Here is a 24,255-nt window from a genome sequence, read left to right as displayed (position 1 = left end):
GTTAGAGAAAACCTGTAATAGGTTAACACAGGTCACTGGAGCATCACTTTAAGGCCACAGTGGATCTATTCTGGAACTAACATTTTAGGGAGGAAATTAACCTCTCATCTGAAAAGTAAGGATGTCAATACAGGGGAGATATGATTAATGTAATATACAATTATTACTTGCTGTTCACTTTTGTGCATTTTGTTTATTTCTTTGGCACTAATTTAATGAAATAAGTGTGAATCCTGCAATCAAACCAGAAAGACCCTTGGTCCATAATGACATTTTGAGACAGACCCTGTCCTGTGACCAAGTTCTAACAGAGACCCTGGTTCTAAGTGACCTAATTTTGAGTAAAAGGTGGACTAATTCCTATGATGCATTATAAGGTATGAGACTGTGCAGACAACAGTGTCTGAGAAACTCAGCTAACATCTGCCTAAGTGTTGATACCAGACAGAAGGATAGACTGACATCATCAAACCATTGACCAGAGTTGCTTTGTAATCCAGCCAAAAGCTAACTCAATATGTCTGTGTATCATAGCCTTGGCAGCATGACAAGAGTTGCCACATATTTTATACATTCATTACCCCTCTCTCTCTCTCTCTCTCTCTTTTTCACACACACACACACACTTTTCCATGAAAAATTTGAAAATTCTTCTTAGCTGTAAATATTGTGCACTTAAGCTGAACAGCAAACATAAATAACAGCTCAGTAAAATAGTATCTTGTTTTTTTAAACTTTTGTACCTAATATTGACAAGGAAAGTCATTTACCTTTGAAGTACAGGTCTCACAAATATCACAGTGCCTGTTCTCCTTTGCACTGTATCTGTTACATTTCTCACAATACCTGAAAGAGATGCAAGCACATAAACACTGTACTGCAAATTATCATTTCCATGTAAAACACAAAACTAATAATAGTCTTTGTCATTAGAAATAGACAACAGTTGACAAATAATATAATCTTTCCTTATTCATGCTTTGTTCTATTAAAATATACATGGGACCCAGGGAAGGCACTTTTAATGATGAAAAGTCACCCATATATGCAATTTAAAACTTTGTATTGTTTTCATAAGAACTCTTTGGGTAATCTGAGTACCCTAGAATATATATATTTTTAAAGTGTCTTCCCTGGGTACCATATATGTTTAAATGGAACAGCCCTTATCTGTAACCAAAATGTTATTTCAGCAAAGTTTTTTAAATTTCTTGTTGGTCTACCATGTAAACAATTGTGGTATTGTAATTCTACCTCTGGTGGACTATAGTTCAAAGAATTGTTTAAATTATGAAATGGGTTTGATTATAAACCTACGATACAGATATGCAAGAAAAAGTAATCCTTCTAAAACCAAAAGGCTCTAAAGATAAACCATTATTTACTTTTTATTCTATGCAATTTCAATACTTCTAAATGATTCTTTTGTAGAATACACAGTGCCAAAATATGGTCTTTAATTTGACTGAACTACCAATGCCAACAGAAAACCACTATCAAGAATATGGGATCTAAGGGACATGACTCGGGTTAATCTGGAGCCTCTTGTATTCAAAGCTATTATATTAGTTCAAATTTTAACATCCTGAGAAAACTTACCAATATCCCTCTTCCTCTGGTAACTTCACCATTTTTGGTGGAAGATTACAAAATATTCTCACAGGAGAACCTTTTTTCTTTCCCTTGGCTCCTGTGAACAGCAAGTGATTGTCATAATCAACCTAAGAAGATAAAAATTCTATTATTACAAGCAACTCCCTTATTTAGCTAGAAAGTAAAATACTTTAACACTGATCTTAATTTAGGGCTGGACAGACATATGGATGGACACACACAATGATGCTAAAGTGATCGTTACATTGAGCTACCACTAAGGCAATATCAACAATAAAGAAAAGATTTGAGAAATCTCCTTAAAAAATACTACTTTAATAAAATCATGAAAGCTATCTGTACAGATACCTTTAGTTTTCAATCCTAAACAAAAAAATATTTTTAAAATGGCTATTTCATTAGCATTTATCTTAATGGGATGTCAGCAACCCCACACCTCCCTTGTATCATCACACAGATATTATTAAACAAAATTGTTTGTTTTAAGGAGTTATCACAGAAAATACTGAGAACAATATTTTTGCTTGTCACATGCTCCAATCACAAGTGTAATCTTACTGTTGTTTCGAGAAAGAGAAAATATGAGTACTTTAGTGTATGATGACAAAAAAAATTTAACCATAACAAGCGATAAGCAAATGATGGGCTAATTAACAATTATAAATTGGTACTTCTACCTTGTAGTCTAGCATGCAAAATTCTGGAACACAGTCTAGAATCCTCTTTTCCATGAAGTAAGGAAAGAAAAGAAATACTGAAAGATGGCAAATTGATGGCTCTGAAAGACAAACATACTCCAAAATTACACAGATATTTGGATCATTATCTATGCTGTTATATCAGCTCAGAATTAAGTGATTCAAGCAATTTTATCACATTTAATGAAAGTATTGCGGAAATCAGTGACAGAACTTATTTGGCAAACTACTGTGAAAGTCAAATATGTGGTGCAACACAACACTGACAATGATCTAGTTGTCAAAAGTTTAAAGAAATGAGAAAGAAAAAATGTTTACATAAAAATCGAATCAGGTCACATTCATATGCATACAAATAAATATTCTCTATTTTATTCATCCACCTAAATTGGTTTTTGCTTCATTATGCTAATAAGGCTTTCAAAAATTCAAATTTGAATGCAGTTAAAAACTTTTTAAACTTGCTGAAAAAAAACCTGAAAATTTAATCAAGTTCATTACATAAATGCCTACCAAATTTAATCAAGTTAATTACATAAAGATATGCCTACCAAATTTTATCAAGTTAATTACATCACGATATGGGGCCCCAAGTGGCCGAGTGGTGTAAAGCGCTCACCGTTACGGATCACTGCCATCTCACCTCTGTCTGCGTGAGTTCTAGTCTCGGATTCGGCTATGTGGTTATGTGAGAAAGCTTGCCAGTAGCTTCTCGTGGGTCGGTGGTTCTTTCCGGGGGTTTCCCGGGTTCTTCCTCCACCATTTATACTGGCCGCCATGTATAGCCTATCTTGTGCTGAAAAATGGCGTTAAACCTTACAACAACAACATCACGATATGCCTACCAAATTTAATCAAGTTAATTACATAAAGTTATGCAATTAGTTAAAATTAAAACCAAATATGTGGTTTCTGTGCAACTGTGACAATAAGGTTTTCATCCAAAATGTTTGAAAACTGTTTTACAAAACTGAAGACTTATTGTAATGGTCTGAAAATCTAATAAAGTCTCCTGCATATACATACAAGTATACATGCTAAATTTCACTTAACTGTGCTGAATGGCTTTTGTGCAAGCACACTATCAAGCTTCTTGGTATAGACAGACAGACAGATGGATGGACAGGACCAGATTAATGTCTTTACAGAGAGTCTGAGGCACAGAAAATTGAACAGTGCTAAATACTAAGTAATTAAAAAATCAGGTATGACAAACTATTATTATAAAAAGTGTCATCATTAAAGCATGCTTAATAATCAGAATGAATTACAGCTGGTATAGGACTTACGTTAAGATCAGCATTAAATGTCAGTCTCAAAGATTCAGGTCCAATGCATGATGATTTGGTTTGGTGGTTTACAACACTGAAACACATGCAGGTGCAAAGACAATTGGAGTAAGTGCAATTACATACCACAGTAGCCAACTCAATGTGATCTAATGGTAGGATTCAAACCCACACCCTTTGGGTCACAAGCCTGGTACATTAACCTTACAAGATTCTCCATCCAGCAATGCACCTTCAAAAAAATTTTGTAATCAAAACACTGATATTGATTCATTGGAAATATCTGGTTAATTTATTGATACTTAACATAAAGGCATTACTATTTGAGGTGATCTGCCAAGTATGTTCAATCTTCTTGATTGTAGCTGCAAGTGCTTCCACCATGCCACCAAACGGGGGATCCATCACCATGGCAACATGCATCCCATCATCCTCTGTTAGAAATTTCCTGCACACTTCCTCACTGGACTTCCCATCAAAGAAATGATGATTAAACATGTTGTACTGACAGAAGAGAGATGGTGGATATACCTGAAACTAAAATAAGTATGTGAAATGTTAGTTGATATCAGATTTCTTAGTAAGGATTGTACATGTGCATGGGATGGAACATTTCTCATATGTTGTTGCCAAATCGTATTTTATTCTCCAATGAAACTGCACTTATGGATGATGTGGCCGAGTGGTCTAAAGCGCTCACCGTTACGGATCACTGCCATCTCACCTCTGTCTGCGTGGGTTCGAGTCTCGGATTCGGCCAATGTGGATATGTGAGAAAGCTTGCCAGTAGCTTCTCGAGGGTCGGTGGTTCTTTCCGGGGATTTCCCGGTTTCTTCCTCCACCATTAATACTGGCCGCCATGTATAGCCTATCGCGTGCTGAAAAATGGCGTTAAACCCTACAACAACAACAACAACAACAACTTATGGATGATAAATTATTTTAAACAATTTCTACTGCTCTTCACAAATAAATAAATAAACCAAAAAATGAACGCGAATTCCAGGATGTGATGTTCCCTGTTTTTTGCTGGAAGTAGGATAGTGTCGTTTTGTACAGGGAAGAGCTAGATGGCTATGATGATAAAGTAAATGGATTCTGGTACATTTGTAAAATGTGGCAGTACTGATGATGCAGAACATTCAAAATGGAACCCAGGTGAGGTCAAACCAATAAAAAGATGGATACAGAATGTGGATTCAACATTCAAAAGCAATAGATAATTTCAAAAAATGTTGTTACCTCCCTCAGAAATGTACTTCTCTTGCTTCAACATACATTTTATTTCAAATTTTCCACTGTATGCATTAAATTAAAGAGGGGATCACAGACAAAGTCATGTATATTTTCATTCTGATTCTCCCATCTTTATTTCTATTTAATATTAAAATCTTGGTGAATTTTCAAAATTCATATTTTTAATAGCTAAGTAAACTGAAGAACTAGTGAACAGCAATCTAAGGCCATTGCTTAAAAAAATTAGTTTTGGAAAGTTTGAATAATTTCACTCATTCAGTATCTTTGCCCTGCAAACTAGAATAGACCCAATGTGTACACCTGTATGTCATAAGAGGTGACTAATGGAGACAAGAGATGCAGTGGTTAGGCAGGAGAACAAGGGGACATAATTCTTCTAAATGAGCTTAATCAAAAAATCTACATGTAAAGCAGGTTTCCAGAATAACCAGATTACCTACCACAAATAATGATATGGCATACTATCAATGTCAGTACTGTCTCCCTAAAAAGGGGGAAAATTCTGGTAACGGAAACAAAATGATGGCATCACCAGTGTATAAAATTTAAATACCTCAAAAGTGTGTGATTTGGATTTTTAACTTAGCCTTAAAACTTTTTCAGTCATATCGCTATGATTTATGCAGTGGGGCAGTTTATAGCGATGTCTAGCACTGGAGCATCATGCCACAGACATGTAGCATGATGTCCCACCCAGTCACATTATCCTGACACCAGGCCAACCAGTCCTAACACTAACCTCTTAATGCTGAGCGCCTAGCAAGGCAGCTGTTAGTACTATTTTTATAAGTCTTTGGTATGACTCAGCTTGGGTTCACACCTATGGCCTCCAACAACTGAGGTGGACACTTTAACAACTTAGGTCTTAAAATGCTCTGTTCCTTTACAACTTTGTAAAACTTGATTTTGAATGCTGTCATGCATTTTGATAACTGTGGAGATTCATTTTTATCAGTGGCTTCTGACCTGTTTTAAGACTAGATTTTGCACAATGAATAATGAACAAGGGGTGATATACACAGCAAGGAGATTTTAGTGTTCATATTGTACAAGAATAATTAGAAGAAAAGAATTCTTTTCAGGCATTTTTGTGTGACAGTTCTAAGCAACCACCCTTAGAACTCAAACAAAACCATGTGCATGATCTTGCACGGTATTTTCCTTACTACCTTAATTCAGCCATACTTACAAATCTGTGATCCAAATCAAGAAGAAGACTATTCAGTCCACCTGATGTTTCCACATCTGTGCTAAATTTGATCTGAATAGATTCATGAATCCTGGAAAGGAATAATATCACTACAGAAAGAATCATTAAACATAGCAATGGACCAAAGTAAAATGTTTGGATTTATTTTTGTAGAGAATAATGTTTTCATAGGTATACTTTCTAATATCTTGAGTGTACTTTGGTGAATAGAGTCCACAGCACTGCATGATAATTCAGTGAAATCTGTTTATAATGGACGCATGAAAATCACAAAATTCTGTCCTTTTACGTAAAGTTTCACTGTTGCTTTGTATCTACTTGGATGGAGTTGGATGCCTACACTTCTGGTGTGTTACACAGCAAATAAACTATATTCAATTCATGCCTAAACTTCTGGTGTGTTACATAGCAAATAAACTACATGTATATTCAATTCATACCTACACTTCTGGTGTGTTACACAGTGAATAAACTATATTCCATTCATACCTACACTTCTGGTATGTTACACAGTGAATAAACTATTTTCAATTTCATATTGCTGGTTTGTTTACCCTGGACTGAAACAAACAATAACCACCAGTCAGAATTTGAATGTAGCATATGTCGCTACTTGCCACACCAGAACTGTAGACCTCCAAAATTCAACTGAAACAGACAAGATATGAAGCAACATATAAACTTTGCATATCAAATATAAAAGTGGTCATTAAATGATTTAAATCATACATATAAGCAAGTTTGGGACGTCTCCCTTACATTGATATAAATCATCAGTGGCTGAATATGCCAACAAGGTCAACAAATTAGCATGGAACGGGGGAGGGGGGTAGTTTGAACCATGTAAGTTTGTTACCTTGTGGTAATTTGTTGAAGTGGAATGGGCGTTTTTATAGTTTTTATTTTTTATTTACAAGTTTATGTACCTGTGACAGCTCTCTCTGATGAATTCTCAATTTATAGAATAAAACGGCAAATGAATAAGTAATCATGATTCTTGAAAATTAACTTGTAAAGCGAAGAATCGATTTGTACTGATCCCTCAATATGGAAAAAATTATAGATACATCAATATATTGATGAATCACTTGACCCCTTGTGTCCACTAGGACATGTTTTACTCTAAGCAATTGTCATAAACCTTCTATGTTCAAAAAAGGGAGTATAAAGTGTACCCGTTCTCATTATTTAAAGTTTAAACTTTCTTTCAATCTCAAATCAACTGTACAAGTTCCTTACACAGACATCAAAACCAGGAAGCTTGAAACAAACTGAAATAGGTTGGAAGGCTAGGATCCCTCCCCAGTAATGGTCAAATGGGGCAAAATAAAAAATGATTAACAATTTGAAATTAAAATGTCAGTTTAACAAGATGATTATTTAACATTTTAAAAAATATACTGCTAGTCAATATAATTACTCTTACCAATGATCAATCTGCCTTTTTTCCCACATGTTCCCTGCTGATCAAATATGAAAATAAACTTCAGAAAGTTGTCATTATATGGATTTCTAGTCTTCCACCTCTCACTCTATAATATACAAGTTCATTGCAAAGAATGTACAGAACTTCTTGAAGAATATCTACATTTCATAATTACTCACTGAGACAGTAATATAGCATTTTAGAGTCCTTCCCTGTGATTGTAACTCTTTGCTCTAACTAGTCCTGCCTAAACTTATTTGTTACATACTCAACATGGATACATGTGCTACTTATGAACTGAAGTCAACATAGTTGTAGGTGTTACATGTGAACTTAAGTCAAAATAGCTGAAGGTGTTATTTGTGAACTTAAGTCAAAATAGCTGCAGGTGCTACTTATGAACTGAAGTCAACATAGCTGTAAGTGTTACTTGTTAACTTAAGTCAAAATAGCTGAAGGTGTTACTTGTGAGCTGAAGTCGAAATAGTTGTAGGTGCTACCTGTGAAGTGAAGTCAAAATAGCTGTAGGTGTTACTTGTGAAGTGAAGTCAACTTAGCCAATTCTGTTGAGCCATTACCTTGGACATCCGACACAAAGGACATGAGTAAATTTGAGGGCTTGTAAAGTCTTCAATAGAAAATCCACAGTTGACTCAGCAAAAAGATATTGCTGGAAGGGAGAAAATATTGTATGATTTGTAAGATTTCAGCATTCGGTAATGTGTATTATTGCCAATATCTGATATCGAATGGTATATTAAAAATGTCTCATACTGAATGATACATTAAAAATGTCTGATACAGAATGGTACTTTAAAAGTATCTGATAATGAATGGGTACATTAACAATGTTTAATAAAGAATGATACATGATACTGAATGGTACATTAAAAATGTCTGATACTAAATGTTACATTAAAATTACTGATACAGAATGATACATTAAAATGCCTGATACTGAATGGTACATTAAAAATGTCCAATATTGAATGATACATTAAAAATGTCTGATAATGAATGGTACATTAAAAATGTATAAAAATGAATTGTACTTAAAAAATGTGATATTGAAGGGTATATTAAAAATGTCAAATACTGAAGGGTACGTAAAATTGTTCCATAATGAATGGTATATTAAAAATGCGATACTGAATGATACATTAAAATGTCTTATACTTAAGGTACATTACACATATCTGATATTGAATGGTTTAGTTAAAATATCTGATACTGAAAGGTACATTAAAAATCCCTCATCTTGAATAGTACATTAAAAATGTCTAATATTGAAGGGTACATTAAAATGTCTGATAATGAAGAGCACATTACAAAATGTCTAATAATGAATGGTACATTAGCAATGTCTGATAATGAAAGATACATAAAAAATGTCTGATACTAAAGGTTATATTAAAACTGTCTAATAATGAATAGTACATTAAAAATGTATTCATCTCGTTGAAACTAGTTCAGAACCACTCTGGTGGCCTAGTGGTTAGAGCGTCTGCCTTGGATGTGGGAGGTCATGGGTTCAATCCCCGGACGAACCATACCAAAGACTTACAAAAATGGTACTAACAGCATTAAGAGGTTAGTGTTAGGGCTGGTCAGCCTGGTGTCAGGATAATGTGACTGGATGGGACATCATGTCTACATGTCTGCAGCATGATACCCCAGTGCTAGACATCACTATAAACTGCTACACTGCAGATGTCGAAACGATATGAATGAAAAATTGTTAAAGCTACTTAAAAAATCCAAATCACACACACACATGGAACTAGTTCAGTATCTTGAAAAAGCCTAATCAAGGTGCCTCAAAAGTAGGTGGTCAGTAATTGCAAGTATGTGAGGATTTTTTTTTACAGAAAATAACAAATTTTTACCACACTTACAAAATTTGAGGTTGTGTCATAACCATTGTGAATAGCTCCAATAGCAAGGGTAATACTAAGTGACTATGAATAACCTTTGAAGAGCTTGTTGTAGCATAAGTTATGCTGTATTGGTCCCATACCTCTTGTTGCAGTTTCCACTGGGCAGCTGTGACATCAATTCCTCACTTCAGGAAAAGAATGAGTACTATTCTAATCAAGTAACACCTAAACAGATTAGGAACTTGACAGGCAACTGTCCGTGTAGCTAATAAGCAGACATGAGATGGCAGACACAATGCAACACAAGAAAATCATGCATTATACTTCAAATTCGACCCTTTTCCCAAATGAATTGTTTTTTTTTAAAAAAACTTTCACCCCATTTCCAAATAGGATGGTGGATTTGGAATAATCTGCTCTTTTTCCAAATGGATGGGAGAAATAGAAAATTCCACCTTTTTCTTGATGGATGGGGAATTGGAAAATTCTAACCTTTTTCCAATGGAGGGGGAGGGTTAGAAAATTCTGCCTTTATTCTAAACCATTGGAGGATCAGAAAATCCACCCTCAATAACTTGTGCTGTGATAACTTGAGAACCCAGTTTTAATGTGGGGTCAGTTGTGGATCCTATTTTTTGTACTAGAAAGTACCAAAATTTTTATCCCTATTTGTTGAACAATGAGAAAATCATGATCAAAATTGGTAATTTAATCTTTGATATATCACTCATTTTATCATCAAAAACAGTTAATATGACCTGGAAATTTGAATAAACATTATGAAATTATCAACTTTTAATATGATGGCATGTATTCTAGCAACAAAAAAAAATTCCAAACTTTCTTGGTATACCATAAATAACAGTATGCAACAGGGATTTGCCAATTATACTCTTTTTCAAAATGGGGGGGGGGGGTCCACCCTTTTTGCCAAATACAAAGGGGAATCCCCCCCAAGCTTTCAGTTCTACAACAGATCTTGAATTTGAATTTTCAAATGTATGAAGTTCAACTATGATAAGTTTCAAACTCCCAAACTATTTTAAATTAGCAACTTGAGTATGAAAGGTGCAAATGGATCCATCAAAACGCATCTTGGAAAAGTCTCCCTTGCCCCAACAACTAAAGAACTGCATATCTTGGTAGCAAATGGATCAACTTACAGCATATGTCTTGTTAGCATCCAGTGGCACAAACAGCTGTGATGGTCTTCGTAACATCTGCCCTGTAACTGGAGATGTGATTTTGTGCCCTGAAGATTTGTGACTGGCTCTTTCTTCTGGTAATAGGAGAAGACCACAGGTGTGGCAAAAACTACGATCATTCTTTGACAAATCCTTGAGCTGTAAAAATCTGTAATGTTAGATATACATTAAGGTAACACAGCAAAGATACATTTAGAAATCCTGTCCTTTAAAGACATTAAAGTGACCATACAAATCTGTCCTTTGTTGACAAGTGTCCTTTGTAAAGAGGTTAGATATACTATTAAAACAGAAATTGGATTAATAAATGTTTCTTTTAACAAGTAGGACATTCTTATATAGAAGTCTGCTAAGGCAGGTTTCATCGTAATCAGACAACAATAATTTTACTGTAATTAGATAAATGAAAAAGAAGACTTGTAGAAATATTTGTGAGACATAAAAAGCAAAAACCTAGACATAGACATTAACATAGCCCCCTTCACAAATTAATGGGAAGAAACAGAAGACTGGTTCTGTCTTTCTAGGGGATTGTAAAAAGTTTTAAAGACTGCTCTGGTGATCTAGTGGTTAGAGCGTCTGCCTCAGATGTGGGATGTCATGGGTTCAAACCACCGCCAAGTCATACCAAAGACTTATAAAAATGGTTCTAACAGCTGCCTCACTAGGTGCTCAGCATGAAGAGGTTAGTATTAGAACTGGTCAGCCTGGTGTCAGGATAATGTGACTGTGTGGGACATCATGTTTAACCATTCACTGTTTGCTTCAATCATTTAATACCCCTGCCAAAACCATATAAGAGTATTCATGTATATTCATTCATTCATCCATCAATCCCTCCATTACCCCATCTGTTAATGAATATTGCAAATGCAGCAAGTCTTGTAGTTTATATTGATTACTGTGAAACATAACACATATTATAAAAATCTGACAAATGTTATGCACATCTTGACCAATTACTGCAACATCTGCAAGAGTTACTGCCGTCCTAACAGCTGGATAGAACACAATTCTGGGACTGGCACATGCATTGCAGAATTACTGCCTTTTCTGACTTACAACTGGATGTGTCATGATTTTGTGACTGCCATTTGTATTGGAGTTTCTGAAGGAATTTGGTATACAAATCATAGTTATTTAAAGAAGGGCAATTATTTGAATTTTAAAATTTGCCAGAGTTGTTGCCTCTTTTTGGTCCCACAGTTGGATGCAATTTACATGTACATGTATGTATCAAAGAATTTTACAATCTGATTAAAATCAAGATTATTTATCAATAAGAATACTATGAAATCATGTAGACCTACTGATTCACCAATCAAACTTACAGCTTTTATACTACAAAATAACAAAACATAACAATAACATTCCCCAACATAAATGCAAAGTGGACAAGGAATTCTAAAGGTCACCTGAATGTAACTTTTTAAATGCAAGAGTAAACTGGACATTAAGAACCTGCCTAATGTTTCACTGTCTTCCATAAAAATTGCTGGTAAAAATTTTATTCTTTCAGTTATAATGATCCTGACTTCTGACCTTTTGACCCCCAAATAAATAGGCTTCTTCCTTACACAAAGCACACACCATTTACATAGTGTGGTCCAGGTCTGTGATATATAAATGTTTTTCTATAGAAGTATTTTTTCTTCTTTTTGTCAGAGGCCTTAACCTTTGACCGTTGATGTAAAATTCAATAGGCTTTTCCCTTGCCCGAAGTGCAAACCATACACAAAGTTTAGCATAAGTGATATTATTGTTACTGTGGTCAAATTTTTACTGTTTCAGTCATGGTAAAATTAACCCTTGTTTTTGACTCTGACCATTGACCTTTTAAGTCCAAAGTCAGTAGGTTTCTTCCTCACCCCCAGATGCAAGCTATCTTCATGGTTTGGCATCCGTAGATGTGAGCAACTCAAGCTTTTGTGCTGAAGTTTCTTTTCTTTTCATTCACACACACACACACACACACACACACACACACTCTTTTCATTCACACTGACCTTGGCATCTGAACTTTAAAGCCCCAACTGACTACAGTTCATTGATTCCCTAAGTGCAAACTATCCACAAAATATAGTAACTATATATGGTAGAGAACTCAAGTTATTGTTTAGAAACCATTTTTTTTTCATCCTGTCACTGTGACCTTGACTTTTGGGCTCAAAATCGAAAGTGTAAGCCATCCAAAGAGTTTGGTAACCATAGATATTCGACATTGTTTTTGTATGGAAATCAACTTGGTAATAAACAACTAATGGATGAACAGCCAGATGGACCATATCATAACATAATACACTCCAACTTATGGTGGGCATTTATAAAAAAATCTTTAGTGACCTCATCTCCAAAACTGTTGAACAGAATTTGACATCTAACAAAAAGATTCCTGGCATGAAGACCTTTTAAGCTGCCAAAACTGAAGTCAATCTTCCATCAAATTTAGCTGATTTTTTTTACTAAAAACAAAATATTTCTTGAACGACTTCATAAATTGATCTCTATCCTTTGACATGATTTGATGGAAAGTATACTCAGATGTCTTTCAATTCTGTACAAAATGACAACTATGACTCCCATTACTTAAACCTTGCAATTACTTCTCAAAAACCACTGATCAATATTTGATCAAATTTCACAGAAGCATCCTGGCATTAAGGACTTTCAGTTTTATACTACTAATGCCAAGCCAACAGCAACATGACTGTTGTTACTAAAAATAGAAACTCCTTTAAACAACTAATAAAAAGTTACTCAAAAGAATTTGACAGAAAGCATCATGAAAAAAGGGGCTTTGAATTTCATAGAAATAATGTAAGTCTGCTATCAGATATGGCATCCATTATAAAAATTAAATGACTTCCTCTCAAATCCACTCTGCAGAATGTGACTACATTTTGCAGAAAGCACACTGACATGAACAATTTTAAATATTGTACAAAAATGATGCTGATTTGCCACTGAATATGTTAAGTTACTTAAACTGGAAAACCCTTTAAACAATTTCTTTTCAATTTCGACCAAATATGACTGAAAGCATCTCAGTATAAAGGGCTTTAAAGTTGAATAATTATGGCTGCTGTTATTAACAATATAAAAACCATTAAATACTTCTTTAAAACACCACTCAATTGAATTTGACCAAAGTTGACAGTGTCCGACCTTGAAGCCTTTTCAGATCTACACAATATAAATAGAATACGGTCAACCTGAAAATGAGAAAAAACAGCTTTATTTGAAGAAAAAAATAACATTCAACTGAGTTTTGTCAACACTGACAGAAAGATTCCAGACAAAGGTGCGAGTGTGTGTTTGATTGGATTTTTAATGTAGTTTTAACAATTTTTCAGTCATATCGCTACGATGTCTGCAGTGGGGCAGTTTATAGTGATGACTAGCACTGGGGCATCATGCCACAGACATGCAGCATGATGTCCCTCCCAGTCACATTATCCTGACACCAGGCCAAACAGTCCTAACACTAACCTCTTAATGCTGAGCGGCAAGCAAGGCAGCTGTTAGTACCACTTTTGGCAGTCTTTGGTATGACTCAGCCAGGGGTTAAACCCATGACCTGCCACATCCGAGGTTGACGCTCTAACAACTAGGCCACTGAAGTGGTCCAGACATAGGTGCCTTTCAATAATTGGCAAATGATGCTGATGTGCCATCAAATATGGATAAAGATAAAAATATAATAGAGAAACCTTAAAAAAAGTTTTATAAAAGCAATGTATAAAATCAGTGCAGAATGCATCTTGCCAACCATTTTCTTGAGAAAATGCTTTTGCATTTGGCTATTAGGGAGAGTTTGGTTTGTCCGTGAGCAATCTCAGTCCCACTTGGGGCTCTTGCTTTTGGATTTCTGTCATACTTGGTACAAGACCTGAAGATACACATATTGACCAATCACTGTACTTGGTACATGACCTGAAAATGCACATATCAGCTAATAACTGTACATGTACTTGTATAAGACATAAAAATGCACACATCAGCTAATCATTGTGCTTGGTACAAGATCTGAAGATGCACATACTGACCAATCGCTGTACTTGGAACAAAAGAAGGGAGATCTTTCTAATATGAATAACTATAGGCCTATATCAGTTTCATCATCACTTTCAAAGATATTAGAAAGACATTTTTTGTAATGAATTTAGAAACTACCTGGAATCATTTAATTTACTACATTTACAACAATCAAGCTTCTGTGAAGGGAATTCATGCCAATCTACACTAACTAGAACTGTAAATGATTGGTTAACAGCAATAAGTCAAGGTAACCTTGTAGGCACAGTGTTTCTTGACCTTACAAAGGCTTCTGATCTTGTAAGTCACAAAATCCTGCTGGAAAAGTGGGAGAGGTGGTGGTTATTGTGGTTGTTGTGGGATCTGGGAGATGTGGTGAGTTGTGGGATGTGGGAGAGGTGGTGGGATTTGGGAGTTGTGACAGGATATGGGAGATGTGGGTTGTGGTGGGATGTGGGAGGGGTGGTGGGATTTGGGAGTTGTGGCAGGATATGGGAGATGTGGGATGTGGGAGCTGTAGTGGGATGTGTAAGAGGTGGTGGGTTGTGGGGGCTTGTGATGGAATGTGGGAGTTGTGGTGGGATGTTGGAGAGGTGTTGGGTTGTGGGAGTTGTGGTGGGATGTGGGAGAGTTGGTGTGATGTGGGAAGGTGGTGGGTTGTGGGAGTTGTGGGATGTGGGAGAGGTGGTGGGTTGTAGAGTTTTGTTGATAAGTGAGAGTAGTGGTGAAAGGGATGGTGATGGGTTGTGGAAGTTGTGGTGGGATGTGGGAGGGAGTTGTAGTGGGATGGGGGAGTGGTGGTGGGTTGTGGGAGTTGTGTTGGGATGTAACAGGTTGTGGCATGTGGGAGAGGTGTTGTGAAGGTATAACAGTAATTCTTTTTTATTTTTGCTATTCTGTTAAATCACTTTTTCTAAGCATCAATTTTCATGGTTTTATTAACAAAATGACACTTTCTTTAGTACTTCCATCAAAATGATACAGATTGGAGTAATAAGGCATTATTAAACTGAAGAGAGAATAGAAAATAAACTGGCATAAAATATTTTATGAACAAAAAAAAAAGAATTTTTCATAAAGTCTACAAAGCAAAATTAATTCCTGTAAATCACTCGGGAATATACAAACCTTTTCCAATATTGTTTGTGAGTAAATGGGGGTGCATTTTGTCTGTTGATCTCCTCTCTGATTCTCATTTTTCCAGCAGACAGCTTCTCATCCTCCCACTGGAAGAATGGACATGCTTTCCGGTCACGGAATGCTGAGCAAGCAAAAAACCTCCTCTGACAACCATCAGTTTTGTTGTCTTCAGATCCTTGTATGTATTTGGTAAACAGAAGAGCTGGACCTAAATATATACGATGTAAAGTGAAGTAAAGTGGTTTATAATACTGTACCAGTATGTATGTAGCAAAGTGGTTTATAATACTGTACCAGTATGTATGTAGCAAAGTGGTTTATAATACTGTACCAGTATGTATGTAGCAAAGTGGTTTATAATACTGTACCAGTATGTATGTAGCAAAGTGGTTTATAATACTGTACCAGTATGTGTGTAGCAAAGTGGTTTATAATACTGTACCAGTATGTATGTAGCAAAGTGGTTTATAATACTGTATTAGAATGTATGTAGCAAAGTGGTTTATAATACTGTACCAGTATGTATGTAGCAAAGTGGTTTATAATACTGTACCAGTATGTATGTAGCAAAGTGGTTTATAATACTGTACCAGTATGTATGTAGCAAAGTGGTTTATAATACTGTACCAGTATGTATGTAGCAAAGTGGTTTATAATAGTAACACAATGTCAAAAACTGGACAAATTGTGATTGTGTTACTATATGTAAAATAAACTGTATTTTTCTACCATTTTCAACAAAGAGCTGTTGGTAAAAAAAAATTGGGAATTCTTACCCATCAAGATGGAAATTATTTTTGAGCAAACTGAATCAGATTTATTTAAAGTTCTGACAGTAAATTTGTTACATCCAAAGTTATTAAAAATGGACAGTTTTTGGCATTGGGGATGATGCTAAATTTAGGTCCTGTATAGCCCCAAAAATTCACTGACAGTATGATCCAAAACTTTGTGTAGTAACTGCTTTAGAAATACTACATCAAGTTATAAAGATACAAAAAGAGTTAATGAAATGACACCGCAGGGTAAATCTTTCTTAGCAATTAGATACAAACAAATACACAAACACACAGAGATCTAAACTACCTGACATCCTTTGTGTGTAAAACATAATTTAAGTGATAAGAAAAAAGAAAGCTTATTGAAATATATAATATTTATGAAATGCATAATAGCTTAGATATGGTCATATAAAACTTTTTTAAAAACTTGTGATGTAAATCATCTAAGAATAGAAAAGAATGTTTACTTTGCAATTTGAAAAGATGTCCTCATTACATAATTATGTCTGCAATATGATGTCACTTGTTCCCTCTGTGCATTGAAGAACTATGAATTTTGGGAAAGATTAGATATAAAATGACATCTTTATACAATTTTCACAATTGCAAGTACATTGCTATAAAAGAATATAGTAAGATGTAGTAACAAAAATGTAAATGATTAGTAATTTAGGATCTGATGTAAACTGGCCTCGTCCTCCATGTTGGAGCTCAGTATCACAGTGAAAAATTAACTCACTGGATTTCATGGTCCATAACAATGCATATAATATTAAAATCTAAAACTAGTCCTACCATGTAAATCATCGACCTGATATGAATGATTAGGGTGGGCATTGGTCTAGTGGCACATCTTTTTACCCAATTATACCTAATTATACTGTAAGAACTATTCAGAATTATTTAATGTCATACACATTATTAATACTGAGTAGATGAAACCATATTCATATGGGTGAAAAATAAACAACTCTGTTACTTAAAAAATCAGAATCATGTAAGTATTATGTTAATAGTTAATTTATTAAAACTCACTATGCTTATTACAAAGGAAGTGATACTTAAATTTTTTTAATGTTTTCTCAAGCATCTAAAAGACACATGTGACCGTGTTAAAATAGCCCACACAGAAGTTACTTAGTCAAGCCTCTAAAAGACACATGTGACAGCATTAAAATAGCCCACACATAAGTTACTTAGTCAAGCCTCTAAAAGACACATGTGACAGTGTTAAAATAGCCCACACAGAAGTTACTTAGTCAAGCCTCTAAAAGACACATGTGACCGTGTCAAAATAGCCCACACAGAAGTTACTTAGTCAAGCCTCTAAAAGACACATGTGACCGTGTTAAAATAGCCCACACAGAAGTTACTTAGTCAAGCCTCTAAAAGACACATGTGACAGTGTTAAAATAGCCCACATAGAAGTTTCTTAGTCAAGCCTCTAAAAGACACATGTGACCGTGTTAAAATAGCCCACACAGAAGTTACTTAGTCAAGCCTCTAAAAGACACATGTGACTGTGTTAAAATAGCCCACACAGAAGTTACTTAGTCAAGCCTCTAAAAGACACATGTGACAGTGTTAAAATAGCCTATACAGAAGTTATTTCGTCAAGCATATAAAAGACACATGTGACAGCGTTAAAATAGCCTATACAGAAGTTATTTCATCAAGCATCTAAAAGACACATGTGACAGCGTTAAAATAGCCCAAGTTACTTAGTCTTATGTGGGAATAGTTTTAGCCATTTTCTAAAAAAAAAAATTGATGGCTTCCAAAGATCTTTATGAGACAGTCTTTTTGTGCTGAGAATTTCAATGGAAAAATAAATATTTTCTGTCTTTTTATAAATTATATGAATTCTCTGACAGTCTCTACACAATATCATAACTCTCTACAATTACATGTATTTACTATAACTTTGACAGTGCCTAAATGTAAAGTTTCCTATTCTAAAAAGTGAGTTTGAATCATGTTCTGTCCATGATCTGCTATAATTAAAAACAAATGCTGAATTTGAAAACTTTTGTTATGTCAAATTCTAGTTGTTGTTGTTTTTGTGGGGTTTAACACCCATTTTCAGCACACGATAGGCTATACATGGCGGCCAGTATTAATGGTGGAGGAAGAATCCGGGAAAACCCCGGAAAGAACCACCGACCCACAAGAAGCTACTGGCAAGCTTTCTCACATACCCCACACTGGCCGAATCCAAGACTTGAACCCACGCACACAGAGGTGAGAAGGCAGTGATCCGTAACGGAAAGCACTTTAGACCACTTGGGGCCCCTCAAATTCTAGTAGATTATGCATAGATAGAACATTTAACTTGACAGTAATTATGTAGATTTGCTGAATAAAAGACCAGAAAGGAAACAAACGAAAACTCCATTGCTTTTGGGACACACCTTTCTCTGCACAGGGGTGCTTCATAAAAAGTTGCATAAATTTTTTTCACATGTCAATTATTAAACATATAATTTAAGTCTTGGAATTTGGAACAGAAGATGAAGAAGCTTTGACTAAAGCGGTATAGCATGCCAATCACAATAACAGTATGTACTAAACGTTTATAAGATAAATTTGAACATTATTTGGCATTATGTGGCAGCAGCAAATCCTGCAGCGTAATTGGTGAACTGGTCTTTAGAGAAAAGGATCGTATAAACGCAAACAACACCAATGAATTTTCTTCATCATCCACGTTCTGGCAACAAGATTAAATTCTAGACATATAGAACACTTGTTGACTTGTCTCGTCTTAGACACGGAAACAAATACTAAAAACTGTTGACAAACAATAATGCAAATTTGATCAACAATGCGTCAAACTGAGAGAGAGAGAGAGAGAGAGAGAGAGAGAGAGAGAGAGAGAGAGAGAGTTAAGAGTTATTTCTGCTGAGAGATTTAGATTTAATTCTGCTGAGTTATTTCTGCTAAGAGAGAGAGAGAGAAGTACCATGTGGGCAAGATGGTCGAATACGGTCCCCAATATCAATGACTACGTCAACGTTTCCTGAACAACTGGCCATTTAAATCGCTAGACTTTCAAGCTAGGACTTCACAAATTTTGGGCTTGTACTACAACCGTGCAATTCTTTGCACATGTAAGGAAAGAGTAGTAAAGGGAGATAACTCATATGCTGCAGTTATGTGGACTCTGATCACAATTATTTTTCTTATATGGTCCCAACATTTGTTTCTTTAGTAATGAACTGTCCACTGTATCTAAATCATAATAAATCTTAAATTAATCTAAAATATCTTCAAAGATGAACTCAAGGTGAATATCTTGACACAGGTTATCCGGCAATTTTTTTATAGATGTTCACATTTTTGGTGGGGCTCTACAGTTTCGTATTTTGCATAGTTAGAATTTTAAAGAAAAAGAATTTCTCACGGTTTCCTCACTGATTATACAGGTCATTTAAAAGGATTTTGTATATATATATATATATATATATATATATATATATATATATATATATATATATATATATATATATATATATATATATATATATATATATATATATATATATATATATATATATATATATATATATATATATGTGTGTGTGTGTGTGTGTGTGTGTGTGTGTATATGTATATATATATGTGTGTATATATATATATATATATATATATATATATATATATATATATATATATATATATATATATATATATATATATATATATATATATCGTATTTAGATGAAGTAAATAAGTATCATTTAGGTGCTCAGTTTCGACGACAACCTCCTCAACCGCAACCTAAAAAAACTCCTCAGCAAGAACCTTCTTTTAAGCTTGCTCTACCGCAGCAATAAATAGAACAACAACAATCACAACGAAAATTGTCGCATGTTAGAAATAAATTTAATCCTGAAGGTATTGCAGAAATTGATGATCCAAACAAAGTAATAGATGTTACCGTATATGGATTTTATAAAATAGAAAAATATATAAAACCTAAATTTATTAAAGGTCGAAAATCTGTAAACTGGGTTGGCGAGATATGCCTGACTGCTAAATTTCAGCAAAACGTAAATGATAAAATAGATTCAAATTTTCTAAAATCATTAATAGATCCACCTGCCGCTAAAAGAGAAGAAATTTATGATACAGAACCTGATATATCTACCGGCGCTACTGAAAGTGGTCTTGTTACTCAACGAAGTGGTCATTTTGCTTGTCCTAACAATGTTCTTTCTAACGTATCGCGACTAGAAATTCTGATTGGGGGAAAACGTACTGGAAATAATTCACCGGAAATAATTAATGAAATCTCTGATATTTGTCGAAGATTATTTACTAGCGGTATCATGGACATCAATATTTATCGGGAACTTATTGATGAAATTGTTGATGATTACCATAGTGACTAATTATCATCATGATTAGATAAAGAAGTAATGAATAAAATGATCATCCATAATGCTCAACATGGACCAACCATGGTCAGAGTAGTAAATTTGCTATTACCTGTTTATAAAACATTCTACGGAGATGGACTCGGTGATGTTGCTCAAGGTTTATTTGCGAGGATAGAACCCAAAGCAATACCAACTGCAAAACAGTTATCAATCAAGGCTATTGACGTTGTTCGTGATAAAGCTTCTGATGCTATTGGTAATGTTACCGGTAAAGCATTCTCGGCAATCAAAGACAGACTAGCAAAATTAATACGACGAAAACAACAACCAGTAAAATTCACAGCACTGAACTTATGCCTGCAAATGTCAGTAAAATAATGACTCAAGCCGCAAATCAAAAACTACACTGGTCAACAGTGAAATCATTACTGACTTGAAAAGGCCCTAATCTGTAGTATTTTGGTGTGCCGAACACGAATATAACCGTGAAAAATTTGTATTGGCTCTCGTTTTGAAGATATTCATATACCTCATTTTCTATGTTTCACTGTGTAAATTTCTCCAGTAGGACTGCAGCAACATCCGGAATAATGATGTAACATTGCATAATACCATCATGCTCACATCATCCACAGTTGATTGCATCATTTTCTGATGCAATGCAATACTAATGCCATGCGGCTGCTGAAGTAAGTTGACGTCAGCAGTGTACTATACATGTGTAGGCCTATTATACTAATGCCAGGCGGCTGCTGAAGCTGACGTAAGCAGTGTACTATATAAAGCCCAATCAGATAGGTTCAGCATTTAAAATATTTTAGACGTTGTGCGAGACAGTTCAAGCTACTGTTACATAAAACTTATTATTTTATCCATTTACGTACAATAAAGAACAGTAATGCCTCGAAAGTGTGTTAATACCGCGGACAATTTTTGCTATATTTGTGGGGAAGTAACATTTGCCAACCAGAAGAAAAGTATCAATTCTCAAGTGAAGAAGGCATATCATCTTTACTTCGGATGCAAGGTTGGTGACCAAGACAAGCCTTGGGCTCCGCATATATGCTGTGCTACATGTACAACACAGCTTTCACAGTGGTTGAATTGCAAAAGGTCATCAATGCCGTTTGCAGTCCCAATGGTGTGGAGAGAGCCAAGCAACCACCTAAATGACTGTTACTTCTGCTTGGTTCCTCCTCTTTCCGGCGGAATAACGAAGCGAAAGAAGTCGAGAATAGTCTACCCAAACATTCCGTCTGCATTGAGACCAGTTCCACATGGTGAGGGACTTCCTATTCCAGAACCTCCAGCAGAATATTCTCTTGATTCATCTGACGAAGACAAAGGTGAGTCGACCTGTTCTTCTCCTGGTCCATCAGCATGCAGTGATCCAGATTTTCACTGTGGTGCATCATCAACCCCACACAGAATAACACAGGAAGAACTAAATGACCCGATTCGTGATTTGGACTTATCAAAGAACAAGGCAGAATTGCTAGGATCAAGACTCCAACAATGGGATCTTCTAGAAGAAGATGTCACAATTACTGCATATCGAAAGCGCCACCAGCAATTGGAGCCTTTCTTCAGAAAGGAAAGTAATCTGATATTCTGTTCCGATATTGAGGGCCTCATGAATGCTTTAAAAATCACTCATGACCCACAAGAATGGAGACTATTTGTGGACTCTTCGAAACTGAGTCTCAAGGCTGTGCTTTTGCACAATGGAAACATTCTTCCATCTATTCCAGTAGCGTATGCTGTCCACATGAAAGAGACGTACGATAACTTAAGGCAGCTACTGAATTCCATTGAGTATAACAAGTACAGCTGGCACCTCTGTGGTGATTTGAAGGTAGTTGCCCTTTTAATGGGACTGCAGCAAGGATATACAAAATACATGTGTTTCTTATGCGAGTGGGATAGCCGAGCAAGGGAAATGCACTACATGAGGAAGGAATGGACTCACAGGCAGAATGTAGCCATTGGAGAGAAGAATATCCAACACCCAGCTCTGGTTGAGGCTCAGAAAATCTTGCTACCACCCCTTCACATCAAACTAGGTTTGATGAAGAACTTCGTGAAAGCCATTGACCGGACTTTGCCAGCATTCCGATACCTGCATGAAAAATTCCCTCGACTCAGCGAAGCAAAGATTAAAGAGGGAGTTTTTGTGGGTCCTCAGATTCGAGAGCTTTTCAAAGATGACCGGTTCAACAACTTGCTGGAAGGTGACGCGAAACAAGCATGGAATGCTTTTCGCCTAGTTTCTACGAACTTCCTCGGAAATGTTAGGGCAGAAAACTATAAGGAACTAGTAGAAGACATGTTGATGAAGTATAAGAAACTTGGCTGCAATATATCTCTAAAGATTCACTTCCTTCATTCCCATTTGGATTTCTTTCCTAGCAACTGTGGTATTGTTAGTGATGAACACGGCGAACGTTTTCATCAAGATATCGCAACAATGGAACAAAGATACCAGGGAAAATGGTCCACTACAATGCTGGCTGACTACTGCTGGACACTCCTCAGAGATGCTCCCGAACAGCTGTACAAGAGACAGGCGAAGAAATCTAAGATGTAGTCAATGACTTGATTTTTTATAGGTAGGCTATTACAGTTGACCTTTTACTATTGGAATGCATTTCGTTATGCAAACATTAATTTTTTGCAGATTACAAAACAACTAGAGCCAATTTTGCAATTTGACTGTCATATTCGTGTTCAGCACATAAAAATTGATAAGAATTGACTAATTTTATTTCAGTAACATGACTTTTGTAAAAATTTGTTGTCCAGTGTTATAGAATAAATATTCAGGTCATTGTTAATGGAGGCAACCATGTTTATTTGAATCCGAGTCTATGACATCATTTTTACACTTGCTATCAGCGTTGATGGATCAAGGGGGTGGTGAAGCAGAAAGAAATATAACTGCAAATTTAATAGCAGGAAGTGGTCTTCGTTTTAGACGATGATAAATATAATAAAGATATTTAAACGTATATCTGATCCAACATTCGACATGGACGCACCGATTGTCAAAGATGAGTGTGAGCGTGATTATCAATATTATTCTTGTGACGCAAGACAACCAAATCAGCGTGGAAAATTGAATTGCAAGTTCAGGATACAATTAGATATTTCTTTGGGCGACCACTGTGACAGGATCAACTGTATTTTAATCTGCGCTAATTCTGATGATTATACAAGATGTTACCGGCAATGCTAATCATATTCAATATATTAAAATACGGACACCACAAAATACTGCAGTTGATCCACAACCAGATGATTTTGAACATGCAGCTAGACCAGCTGCTGCTTTTGATATTAT

At 35.4% G+C, this 24,255-nt stretch overlaps 1 protein-coding gene across 2 annotated transcripts in view; it reads right to left on the bottom strand.

Annotated features, from left to right (window-relative positions):
* LOC149802091 (rRNA N(6)-adenosine-methyltransferase ZCCHC4-like) overlaps positions 1 to 19,635 on the bottom strand; it is a 36,564-nt gene extending 16,929 nt beyond the window's left edge. The window contains exons 1-9 of one of the 2 annotated variants that reach the window (XM_089956491.1): positions 19,496 to 19,635; positions 15,740 to 15,959; positions 10,535 to 10,724; positions 8,073 to 8,164; positions 6,048 to 6,138; positions 3,922 to 4,138; positions 2,292 to 2,392; positions 1,600 to 1,721; positions 771 to 846 (exon numbers count right to left, since the gene is read on the bottom strand). In XM_089956491.1, coding sequence (XP_089812617.1) covers positions 771 to 846; positions 1,600 to 1,721; positions 2,292 to 2,392; positions 3,922 to 4,138; positions 6,048 to 6,138; positions 8,073 to 8,164; positions 10,535 to 10,724; positions 15,740 to 15,959; positions 19,496 to 19,568 — 1,182 coding nt within the window. In that variant the 5' untranslated portion in view covers positions 19,569 to 19,635. The remainder of the gene's footprint in view (positions 1 to 770; positions 847 to 1,599; positions 1,722 to 2,291; positions 2,393 to 3,921; positions 4,139 to 6,047; positions 6,139 to 8,072; positions 8,165 to 10,534; positions 10,725 to 15,739; positions 15,960 to 19,495) is intronic. The other variant, XM_089956492.1, reaches the window with a different exon arrangement.
* Between the last annotated feature and the right edge of the window lie 4,620 nt (positions 19,636 to 24,255).

Source organism: Sinohyriopsis cumingii, chromosome 4 (assembly GCF_028554795.1).
Source record: "Sinohyriopsis cumingii isolate HCF-2022 chromosome 4, ASM2855479v2, whole genome shotgun sequence".
Classification (NCBI taxonomy): Eukaryota; Metazoa; Mollusca; class Bivalvia; order Unionida; family Unionidae; genus Sinohyriopsis; species Sinohyriopsis cumingii.
The sequence above is the reverse complement of the archived record's forward strand: the minus strand, read 5'-3'. Positions and strand labels throughout refer to the sequence as shown.